General features: G+C 37.6%; 1 protein-coding gene across 9 annotated transcripts in view; it reads left to right on the forward strand.

Moving 5' to 3' along the window:
• MEF2A (myocyte enhancer factor 2A) overlaps positions 1–12,893 on the forward strand; it is a 92,862-nt gene that overhangs the window by 59,305 nt on the left and 20,664 nt on the right. For 4 of the 9 annotated variants that reach the window (XM_055814573.1, XM_055814599.1, XM_055814581.1 and 1 more), the window contains 3 exons: positions 4,301–4,450; positions 7,362–7,581; positions 7,786–7,845. In XM_055814573.1, coding sequence (XP_055670548.1) covers positions 4,301–4,450; positions 7,362–7,581; positions 7,786–7,845 — 430 coding nt within the window. Of the gene's footprint in view, positions 1–4,103; positions 4,236–4,300; positions 4,451–7,361; positions 7,582–7,785; positions 7,846–12,893 lie in introns of all 9 variants that reach the window. The other 5 variants (XM_055814587.1, XM_055814605.1, XM_027793962.2 and 2 more) reach the window with 3 other exon arrangements.

The following is a 12,893-nucleotide window of genomic DNA, read 5'->3' on the forward strand; positions in this document are numbered from 1 at the left end:
CTACTTTTTTGTTTTAAGGCAGAAAAATATTATTTCCTGAGGTGGCGATGAATATAATCAAGGTCTCTATGGTTTTGCCAAAGCTGGCAAGGAGCTCAGATCACTAATATCAGAAGTCTTGGCTTTTTAACCACACTCACTCAATCGGAGCACAAAACATGCCGATTGTGCTGTTTTAACCATTAGCAACATGTCCTTTCAGAGTTGGATATAAACCCCAGGATCTTTCATGGGGAGGAGGACAGTTGGGGGTTGTCACTTAACTTCATCTCTGGTAGCAGTAATCTGTGTTTATTAGTTCAGAGTTTCTGGTTTCCAGAACTGCTGCTGACCGGTCGATTGAGCCAGTTTAAGTTTTTGTGTGAGAGAAGCTGTGTGCAGCTGGGCTGGAAGGAGCCGTGGAGAAGGTGGTGACTTGATTTCATGCTGTGGAGACTCAGCAGGCTTAAAGCTCCTGCATTTCATGTTTCTCCGTTGGATTTTGTGGAAGGAAGCTTATGCTAAGATAATTACACTGTGGTGGTTGAATATCGTCTTTGTTTCCTTATGGATCATACAATAAATAACTTTATTGTATTTTTATACTCTTTGGTATCTGTATTATTGGTTTCAGTAAAATTTTATGTTGAACTGTAGCGAGAAGCTAATTTTTTTGTTATTTTCCAAGCAGCCCTTCTTCTGTTTCTTAGATGCTTCCTGCCAACGCATGATTCTTTTCTTAAATTAGCAAAATGCAGTGCAATTCAAAAAGTAGTTTGCAGATGTGTGGGCGAGTTCAGAAAAATATTGGGGCTCTTTCACCATGTGCTTGAATTTAATACTTAAACCTGTCATAGTTAGTCCAGCTGTTTTCTAAACTCTGCCATTTAATTTTTTAAAAATAAAATAATATTTATCTAATAGTTTTAATATTTGCATATTTCAGTTTTATACCATGGAACAAAAGCAGTTTAAAACTTCTGGGTCGTTCTGCAATATCAAGATGACCACAGCTGTCTGAAACACTTGTAATAGTAACTCTGTGTATCACAGAACTATATTGTTGTGTTTGCTTCATTCTTTAAAAAAAACCAAAAAAAATCATACCTATCTAGGTTCCTCATTTTTTTCCTTTGCATTATTTTCTGACAAAAATCAGTACTTTTCCCTCATCGGTGAGTTAATCCAGTCTTAATATCAAAGTGACACAATCTCAGTTACTGAAGGCACAATACAGTGCGTTGGCAAACATATTGGAACAATTTCCAGTGATTTTGGCCAAGTCTTAGAGGAAGTGGAAAGTAATACAGTTTAACTCAAAAGGCTGCACATTTCCTTAAATGATCTGGCTTTTTTTTTCTGTTAACGCTCCCCCCGCAACCCCCACTCCAGTCTTCAGAGTTAATAAAATTGCAGTCTCCGTGATATCTTGGAAATAGCTCAAAGTGGCGAGTTATTTACGTTAATCAGAGAAATAACAAATTTTAGTTATAGAGAATGTCGAAGGCGGAGTCAGCACTTGTTTATGGAGTCTGGCTTTCCTGCATCCCCACAGAGTGATTCCCAGCAGTCATGGCCTTCCTTGTTTTCCCGTGAGCAAGGGCCTGTTATCATGTCTTGCTCTGTAGCCTGTGAGAAAGCTGAGGCTGGGCTGTTTCGCGTAGGCTTCGCCTGGCTGTGTGAACAGATTACAGCATTCCCTTGTTAGTACGAGCCATGGAGCAGAAATGTTTTACTATTATGTTACTGGGCAATGATAAAGTTGGCAGTCTTTTTATGGTTAGGTCCTCAAAGTGACAGTTCATGTTTTAGTGATAAGGAGACAGAGCTTTGGATATCAGACCCAGACTTATTATCTGTAACAGTGAACCGTGGCTTAAATCCTTCCACAATGACAGGAACCCCATCTGGAGTGAAGGTTTCCAGAATCTGAAACAGGAGATACTGAGGCATTTTCCTTCCTCATGAGTCAAAGCAGAGTTAACCCCATTGTTAGCAAAACCAAACAAAAAATACCAGTTGCCAAGAGGAAGGATGCATTTTTGTTTAACTAAATCTCTTCCTTTATATTAGAACTTTGGAGTCTAATTTTCAGAGAGATCCGGGAGGATGAATCGGCAGCATTATGCTTAAAAGCTTTCATTTGATCGTTTTAGAATGTTGAAAGGAGGAGCGCTAATGAAACTCTCACGCTGCAATAAAAATTGCTCTAATGTGTTTATCAAAGGAGGTGAACTAGGCAGTATGTGTATTTCTTGCAAGATATTTCTTTATAGTATCTAAATGCAGTGTCTAATTACGTCTTGGGCACTGCGCGTGCTTGTTGACACTGGGCACCATATAAAGACATATTTGGATTCTATTTCCAGAATTCCGTGGGTTGCAGGGGTTAAGTGTAATCCAGATTATACAGTGTTAACATTTTTCCTACTGATATCAAAGTGTAGAAGACTGGCAGGCTGACTTGTTGGGAAGGGCTGGGAGAGGGATAACAGGCTCCGACCTTGAGAGGCCGAGCAGCCGGCCCTTGTATGGCCAAGTCCATATACGTGTCCAGCTGATTGGTTCGAGGAGCAGGATCAGTGCCGTGACAGGTGTTAGAGGGAGCTACACCTGTTTTCCCCATATGCTGATTTAGTGATTACATTTTTGTGGGAGTTCCAGATACTGTGTGGGATCCACGGAGCAAGCCAAGAAACTTGAGAAGGAATTATAGCTTATGGTGATCTGTGATATTGAAGAATTTCAGATGGCGTAATTGAATTTGCAAAGTACTGCTTTAAAACTGAAGTAGAAGCAGGCAGTATTTTTCATGTATATGAATAGTGGGAAAGTCTTGTGTACTTTTTATTGTGCTGAAAATTAGTAGACAGCGCTTTAAGAAAAAATGCCGAATACTATAAACTAAAATGTTTGGGTTTTTTAATCAGAAATTCAGTGTGTTATGGAAATGTAGTTTCTGTAGAACAAATGAAATTTCTTGATGGTGCAGAAAAGTCATCTTGCAGATTTCAAATCTCTAGGGGTTTTAGTGTAAAAATTACAGAATGTAGATAATTCCTCACAAAAAAAACCAAAACACACAACCCCTCTCATGCCTGTATAGTCCTGCTGCTGCCTTATGTACTGCTAATGTGTACCTGTTTAAAAATTTATATTGCTTTCGTTTTGAAACTTTTGAAACACTGAAGATTTTTCCATGGGTAATATTTTTAATCTTGTTCTGTTATAAATGAGAACTTGCAAAGAAAGATTTTGGATTGTGTAACAGGATGAAAAAGGGAAACCAACAAGGAATACAAATATCCTTTTAAATCTGGTCCCGAGACCTGCAGTTTCATATCCTGTCTTTCAGTAGCTTATGGGTAATGCCTAGGTTGTAGACAAGGTTGAGGTTTTTTTTTCCAGGGGATGTTGATGTGAGTTCTCTATCAGAAAACAGGAACTCCAATAAAGCAGTTGCCTCAAGTTAGTCTGAAGGAGTCTGAAAAAAACTTATATTTAGCAAACTAAGGCATTTTAGAGAGGGATTATGTAATTCCTTTTTATACGTTTTTGCAGTTCTTGTTATCATACAGGATGACAGAAGCGCAGGAAAATCCTGCCTTTACAAACTACTGAGACCGTGTTACATATATTAATGTACTGCAGTTACTGGAGTTGATCTAAAATTTTAGCTACTGTGTTTCTCAGAGTTTAACTGTGTTCTTTAAAACCTGAACATTATTGGATCTTTAATAAATTGATTTTTTTAAATTGGCCTTTAATTACCAGTGATGACATTAACTCCTTTGCCATAGGCTTTAATGTTCCTTGTGTATCAGGTGACTTTACTCCATCAGCCAGTGTCTGAAAATGGTTTTGCATGGGACACTGGAGAGATGAAGTAGTTGTAGGTTAAAGTTACCCATGAGATGGCACCTGGGAGAGTCTGTGCCTCTGAATGAGCCGTTTCTCTTTGTGTACTATGCCACTATTTTGAAAGACTAAGCCTGTCTGTTGAACAGTGAGTTTTGTCTGTGAAAGTTTCATGTAGTTTCAGTGGCTCTGAATGATTCAGTAGTATACAGAACTTCTTGGCAAGTTAGTATGATTTGTATGTGAATTTTCCAATTGTATTTCAGACCTTAAGAAAGAAAGGCCTTAATGGTTGTGAGAGCCCTGATGCTGACGATTACTTTGAGCACAGTCCACTATCGGAGGACAGATTCAGCAAACTAAATGAAGATAGTGATTTTATTTTCAAGCGAGGCCCTGTAAGTACTTTTATTTTATCTCTACTTTTTATTTGTTGATCCTTTTTATTAACTTCATTATTTAGGCTCTGAACAAGAAGGAACACAGAGGGTGCGACAGCCCGGACCCTGACACTTCATATGTGCTCACGCCACATACAGAAGAAAAATATAAAAAAATTAATGAAGAGTTTGATAATATGATGCGGAATCATAAAATCGCAGTGAGTACTAAAGTATGGTTTGTGCTTCTATTACATGCATGAGAATTTTCATGGTGTTTGCTTACCACTGAAAACCACTGAAAAAACTAGAGGATGTGACGGTTTGAGAAGGGAATATGGAGTTTTGAGGGAAAACGAGATGCTGATACTTGATCTTGTTAAAATACATTTTATCTTAAAGAATAAGAAGATTTATCTCTAGCTTCTGGTTTGCACTCACAGTTGTTCATAACTTGTGAACATGAGGTAACGTTTCTGAATTTCAGGAGCCTAACTGCATTGCCTAATCCTACCTGATATATTTTTATAAAGACAGATTTTTGTTGTGGGATGTAGGATAGTTTATTTAAATCTTGTAGCTCTTTATCTGTCTGTGATCAACATAAGTTTTACAGTACATTACAAGCAGGCAGATAGAATTGGATTAATTTTGTCAACAAATCAATGGAATTTATTTTGCTGAAGGCTGGATTTAGAAAGCTATTTAGATATTTAAAGATAAAGACTGGTGCACAATGGGAGCCTGAAAAGATTGGTGTCTTACTCCTGTTGAAATTCTAACAGATACTTCCTTGGACACTGAAATATCTTTGAAAAGATCCCAAGTGCCTAACCCATTTGCAGCCATTAAGTCACTTGGCTCCAGAACCCAAGAAGTTTGGGGATAACAGCAGAGCAGATTTTGCATGGTTTTCACAGAGGTGTACATGATGACATTTAATTCCCATCTACAAAACCCAATTAGTGTTGAGTATTACAGGGGAAGTATTTTCAAAGAAAACTAATACAGGTCTCTACCACAGCCTTTGAATTTTTAACACTGCAAATCTTGTAGCAATTAAAGTAAATGGACTGGCTAGGTTAATCGGCACAGACCCTGGGGCAATCGAGTACTGCGTCCCCGAATGACTTGCTTATGCTAGAAATTATGTCATTGTTCAGAGCAGTAAGGCCATCTCCGGGGATTTAACAGCGAATGACACCCAGCATCACTTGTTTTAGCAAGTTCTTTATGCTTGAATGAAGCCAATATCTTTTGTTCTTGCTTTGCTTTGAAGCTTTTGATACCCAACATTTCTGTGTTGAGACATCTTCAGGCTTCATCTCTCAGTAGTTACAGCTGAATTGCTCTGCCTTGATTTTCTGTGGACTTCATGAACAGCCTAAATTGTCTGTGCCAACATCAGTGTAAATAAGAGAGACCACACATAATTTTTTTTGCTTTTTCGTTCTGTAATTATAGCTTAAATTGGACCTGTTATGGTTATATTTCCAGTACTTCTGGGTCTGTATATGAACATAGTTTCTTTTGCGCTAGTGCACTCGTTACTGTCAAAGGATAGGAATGAGGCAAAGCGTGAGGAATTCAGTCATAACCAAATGAGTACCATAGATGGGCAGAGGCAGCATTTATTGTAAGGTGTGGGGGGAAGCTGTCATTTATTAGTTCTATATTGAGAAACCTACAGAAAAAATGTTCCAACTGTTAGCTTCTGGCATTGTTTTAAAGCATACTGCAGGTATTTCCAGTTTAGTTTGAATTACTTGACAGCATGCTGTTTAAAAACCTTTTTTTTTTTTGTAGATATTTAATAGCTTCTTGAAGTAGTTTCCCGTGAAAACAAATACCAGTACAACTTGTCATTAGATAGATACTGTGAATGATTTGCTAGCATTATGTTGCTGTGCTTCATTACTTTTTCCTTCTGCCTGTGCCAAAAATTGGTAATTATTCTTAGAATGCTTCAGTAGGGACACTGTTGTTGGCTCTCACCAGTAAGAGATTTTGTTTCTTGTAGAAAATGTATTCTGCTCTTTTAATTAGCACAGTTATTGTTATGTTTCTAATATTAATCAAAATTGTTGTCCACAAGTATCATTCTAAGTAAATATTAAGCTGCATGTGACAAAAGTGCCTCTTTTTATGTATACTTGCAAGGTCGTGAATGTTTGTCATATGCATTTGACCTCTAAATCAAAGCTATTATCTCTGTCTTCTGTCAACAAATACTACTGAATTTTTACCCTTAAATTGTACCTGTCATTGTTTTGTTTTCAGTAATTACGAGAGTTGTGAAACAAAATAGTCCCTTTTGTTTCAGAAATCCATCACTGTCAAAGGATAGGAATGAGACAAAGGCCAAAGAAGTTAGTCATAACCAAATGAGTACCATAGATGGGCAGGCAGCTAAGCTTTTGATTCAAACAGCTGTTCAATAACAAACGTATATACTTCAGAAAAATACTTGCCTTTTAAATAATGTTGTAAAAATTAGAATTTAAAAAAAATAATGAAATTTGCAGAAAAGAAAGATGGTTATACATAGCTCAGAATAATGACAACTGAAATGTTTAAATTCAATTACTGAACTTAATTTTCTAAAGATCTGTTTACCTTTTTTAGTCTGTTGAAAAAGATTAGCAGCAATATTTTGGCAAGGTTAATAGAAAATGTTATACTAACTTTCTTTTTTGTGTAATAACTGACTATTTTATATATGTGCATGTTCATGCTTACATTTTGAGGGTGCAACAGTTCATTGATTTGTAGACATGTTTAGCTTGTCATTGCTTTGTAATAATCCAAATTAACTGGTAAAACTGTATTTCTGAGCTTGTGAATTCATGTGAATATCTTCAAATTTTTGTATTTGAACTTAGAGTATTTTAGGAGTTCATGACTAATTCTATTGAAACTGTATTTATATGATGTGTAAGAGTTAAACACGATACTCTGCAACAAATTGATGTTTTACAATTGTATGCTTAATAGAGTTTAAAAACTAACATAATTAACTTTTTTTTTTAACCTGAGTAATTCTTGGCAAACTTTAATATGTATTTTTATAATGTGCTGCTACTGCAAACATAGTTGATGCTAATGTTGTTGTCTTGTGTGTGTTCCTCATCTTCTTTTCTCCAGCCTGGCTTGCCTGCTCAGAACTTCTCGATGTCGGTTACAGTTCCGGTGTCCAATCCCAACACTCTAACCTACAGTAACCCAGGGAGTTCCCTCGTATCCCCATCACTGGCAGCCAGTTCATCATTAACGGACACGACCATGCTCTCCCCACCTCAGACCACCCTGCATCGGAACGTATCACCTGGGGCCCCTCAGAGACCACCAAGTACTGGCAATGCAGGTAAGATTTCAGTACTGTTATGCTTTCTTTTTATATTCTCTTTTTTTTTTTAATTAAAAACCCCACAAACAAAAAAACCCCAAGTAACAAGTTCTTAATGGTATCAGTGCATTTTCTGTTTTTTAATGGCTTAAGTACAAAATGATAATGATCCTGTAAGGGGGGAGAGCAAGTTAGTTTAATGCTGTGGCTTGCTTTTATTAGGTGGAATGCTGGGGACAACTGACCTCACAGTGCCAAATGGAGCTGGTACCAGTCCAGTTGGTAAGTGCAGTATCATGCCTTTGTTGAAAAATAGTATTCTGGTTTTAGTTTCACAGTTATTAAAAAACAATTTTGTATTTTGACTCCTTTTTCAAAAGTGGTTCTGGAAGAGCAAAGGTTGTAATTTTCTTAGTTGCTTTCTAATTGTCAAGTCGTGTAAATTCTTACCAGGCATTTAACTTTTTTTCTGCCATGCCCTTTAGACTTCAGTTATGTTTGCATTTTTTTATTTTAGTGGTTTTCAGTAGTAGCTTGCTGCTGCTCTTGCTTTTGTATTTCTCTACAGCTATAATTACAGTGCTCTAAAGAGATCTTATGTTCGCCAAATTTCTTACTTTTGAATTAAATTCACTGTGCTAACTAAACTATTACACTAAAGACAACCCGGCTGTGTTCTCAACCTTAGTATTCCAAGACCTGGATGTTTGATACTGGTTGTGGTGCCAATCAAAATGAAGAAAACACAGACTGTATTGTTTGTGTTGCCATGTGTATCTTGCTAATGGTTTTCTAGCAGTTATACAAAGAAAGCAATAAATCTTGGAAGCTGATAGTCTTAATTTTGGAGGATGATCAGAATTTCTTTCAAAAACAAAAGAGAGATATTGCCAAAAATCAAATTCACAGTATCTTTTGGTGTTTGGTAAAAAGATGTGATAGCACTTTTTCATTTAAATAGTATTTTTGTCTGCCCTAAAAATTTAGTGCTATGATAGAAGGCAAGCAGCCATTGAAATTTATCACACCACAGAAGGACAAAACAAATGACAGTTCACGCACTTCCTTCATGTTCTGTCCATGCCTGGGTGACTGAAGTTTGCACATACACATAACTCTCATTGGTATGTGTTCATAGCAAGGAATTAGAGAAGCAACTGTTGACCTTTAAGTATTTGCCCACTGGCTACTTACTGTGGCAACTGGGGAAAAAGTTCTTCTAAAATAGTCAGGCAATTGAATTTATGAATAAAAAATGCTGCAACTACAAGGCTGAAAGCACAGGATTGACTTTCCGCTCTTTATCCATTCTTTGGCTATGTGCAGCAAAGATATGAAATATTAAAGTGTGGTTTCCATCAGGTAAGCAAGATTCTAAATGGAGGAAACTTCCTCAGCTGAAAAAAAGGTGGCTATTTTTAGAAACTCTGGAGGTCAGATGTTGATTTCCATAGTATTTCTCAAGTCAAACTAAATAAGTTTATTATCACGCCGTTTCAGGCCTCTTCCAAAATCAGGCTTTAGTAACAGCAGCCTCAGATTTAAGACTCCTCCTTTCGATAGGCAAATAAAACAGTTGTTTACAGCACTTGCTATAGAGTAGTAAACTGTCAAAATACCCAGTTACAGTAGCTTGGTGAACATATTTAATGCAGTAAAATGTTCTTCTTCTTGCATTTATTAATAGTTTATGTGAAAAGTCAAAATCCATCACTTATCTCTTCACTTTCCAGAACATCGCACCCAAAATGTTATACCCACTCATTTCTAGAAAGATTTTTCAGACAAGTAAGAGTTGTGGCTATACAAGAACAGTGGAACATGGATAAGAAGTACCTCTAGCAAAACTCAGATACCTAATTAATGCCAGAATGCTAAGCCACAGAGCACCCCAGGTTGTGAGAGCTCCTCTTTCTACTAGGATATTGTATGGCTGCTTCTGAATACTGTCAGGTGCACAGTAACCTTCTCAATTGCAGCCAGAATCACAAAACCATATATAACCAGATTGAGTAAATCTGCTAACTTGTCAATTTGAGCTTGACAGCTGCCATTGAAGTGTGTATATCAAGTTAATTATGTCTGCAGACAGCAATGGTTTTAGTTTCTTGCTACATGTGTTATAGAATTCACTTTAAAAAAAAATTCTTCTTCTAGCTTTCAGTCTTTTAAACTTCTCAGAAATGGAGAATTCTGCTCTGGCTATAGTTGTGAAAGGTCATGTGTCAAATTTCCAGCTCACAATTTATAGGAGAGATGTCAAAGGTGGAGTACTGTCATACCCATATTCCCAGATATTTTCTCATAGACAAAGGAAAAACCCAAATCTTACTAGAGATTATGGAGTTTGGAGCATTGGAGATTTTGTTCTCATTTCATTGAAAGGTACATCTTTATCTCCTAGGTAAAAAGCAAGTAAAGGTTATCTTGCATAGTTGGGACCCAGTTCAAAGCAAGATGTTGCATAAAATGGCTCGTATTTAGTTCACATGAGTCTTTTTCTCAAGTCCTGTGTAACTTGATTGGAATAGGTAATGATTTGCTTTAGCAGTCAATCTGCCAGCTTAACAGTTTTTCTGTGGAAAATAACTTTGAGTAAAAATATCTGTGTGTTGTAGCAAAGATTGGTAGGTGGTTTTTTATGTCTATAAAATGATCGCAAAATTTTCTGTTCTAATACTGAGAGCTTACTTCACATGCAGCTGTCATAACTCTGAAAAAGCATTTTTATTTTGTAATATTTTTAACATTATACCCACCATAGAAAAAACATCACTGAAAATCTTTACTTGCCAAGTATATCAGGTTTTTTTTTGGGGGGTGGAGGAGGGAGAAGTACAGTGTTACAACAGTGTTTGCTTTTGAGCTAATTTTTTTACCCCCCTGTTAATTAGAGCAAATGTTTTGGAGCTAGAATTGTCATGATACTGTTGCCCCTGGTTGGTGTTAAACCTTGGTCAGTCTGTGGTGGGTATCTAGTATGCTTCAAGAATCTCGTATCACCAGGATGCATCCAACTTGCTATCTGTTGTCAGCGTCATCATGGCTTGAACACGTGCTGCGTGTCTGCGTTACTCCTTTCAAAGGGCCGTGCATTCTGATCAGGCAAAGTATAGCCTCGCTTCCTGAGTACCCAAATGTGGGGGAGAGCTTCTTTGAACTGAAGGGACTTGATGGAGGGATCACTTCCGAATTTGTCACGAGGAGGGCTGCTTCACTGCATTCCAGGCGATTTCAGCATTACACCTTGAATCATCCAGAGGCTGCCAATGAAGTTGCACTTCCCGTGAAGGAAGTTGTCGCGTCCTTGGGGACTTCTGAGAATCAGAAGGGCTCAAAAGAAGTACCACTGTTACCCAATCTGTACTTTTTCTTCCATACCTTTCACATACGGCTTTGAGCTAAAACCATGCAAAGGACCTGAGCTGGCTTTCATTGCCAAGGCTGCATGAAAACCATCAACCCTGAGACCTTTAGTGTTAGATGAGTTTCCCAAGTTCTCCCCAGTCCTAGGTGATTCTGAAGTTGTTGGAAAAGGAAGAGGAGGCTCTTAGGATCTCAGAAAGACACAATGTTACTGTCTGTGCATGTCCTTGTCAGTGAAGTAGCCCTTCTGGTCAGTAATGCAGATTATGGATACATTTAATCTTCTGGGAAATTATCTTTACTTTTACAGTTTTATCATCCAGAGAATGGATAAGAAAGATCTAGACTTCTTGAGTACTGAATTACTCCTCTTTGTTCTAGAGCTGTATTTTCTCTAATATTCTTGCTAATCTTCAGATTCTGAGAATGCAAAGTAACTTTAGGAATACTGAATTTCTTTGGAATAGAGCTGAAGGATATACCTGCTTGAAAAACTGTTTTGTGAGCTATTGGATCTCTATTAAGACCCAGTCTAGATCACGTGTGATCTTTTATCCTGGCCTCAGGAAGGATTATGCAGAGGTACAACTGACAGCTTGCATGCATCTGTAAACTGCTTGTATGTTTCCAGAAAGGGATCAAGACAAAGAACTGTGAAAGGCCACACCTGTAAATGGTTCCTTTTTGTCTTGAGGGCTTGGCTGGTTGGGAGAGCCTTTTTCTGCATGTCTAAGGATAAAAGAACCTTTCAGCTTGGTCTTTCACAAGTCTTGAGTCAAGTGGCTAGTACGCTGCAATACACCAGAAGGCTTCAATAACAAAACAGCTTTTTGTGCATACCTTTTTATTCATGTTGTTTTCTTTATTAAATGAGAGACAACCCAATGAGAAGTATCCAACTACACTCTGGAAAAACATACCTCTTGCAGGAATTTTTCTTGAAACTGGGTTGGTGCTATCAGCCTCTTCCTTAAGAAGACAGACTTTCTTCTCCTTCCACCCCCACTCTCAGATTCCCCAGCCTGTGAGTTTTGAGCATCAGCTCAAAGAATGTATGTTCAACTGATGCTAAATATAGTGAACAAAGGATCTTCCTCTGTAATGTCAGTAGTGTTGGCATAATGTATTGCCTTGTTTTGACCTTTAAGATTATGCAGGTAAATACAACAGTCAGTGTTTCACCCTTCTCCAGGGAAGAAGTTGAAGGATCCTTGAAGAACACTGAGAGCAGTCTATTTACTCTTACAACTTCCAAGCTCTTCTCAAGGAAAGGAGTACTGAAAGCGCACTGCAGACCAGCAGTTTCACAGGGTGCAAGCTGAATCCTTTTCCTTTGCCAGACATTGTCAGCACATAACAAAGTTTGATCCATCAATCATATTCTGATTAGATCAGCTCACAAGAAGTGGCTGGCTGAAATCAGCATGAAAAATACGGTGGTGGAGGAAAGCATTTGAGTTTGTTTTTTTGTGTTTGGGGTTTTTTGTTTGTTTTAAACTGTAGCAATTTCTCATCGGAAACCACCCATTCAGATGTACTCAGTTCAGCCCCTGAACTACCCATAGGTTTTAGTTGAAGTTTGATATATCGTTATGTGTGTTCATTATCTCACCATAGTTCCTGATCTGTTAAGAGGTAGAAGGCAATTCCAGTTAGAATTTGCCACTTTTGTAACAAACCATTCATCTCCTAGCTGGATTAAAGTATTGCAGCATATCTGTTTGTGTGAAGTCTCAACATTTATATAATGTCACCTTGGCAGGATATACCATCGCACATCCTCAGATATTCTAAACATATCCCTGCTGTCATCCGTTCTTCACCGTTCTTTACATTGGCTTTGTATAGTTACACAGAAATCAACAAGTTCAGAAAGCAGAACTCCGATTTCATTAACTGTAAAACTGTTCAGTTGACAAAAGACCTAAAAGGCAGCCAAGTGCTACTGCTAATGTTTCACAAGA

Source organism: Falco peregrinus, chromosome 1 (genome assembly GCF_023634155.1).
Source record: "Falco peregrinus isolate bFalPer1 chromosome 1, bFalPer1.pri, whole genome shotgun sequence".
Classification (NCBI taxonomy): Eukaryota; Metazoa; Chordata; class Aves; order Falconiformes; family Falconidae; genus Falco; species Falco peregrinus.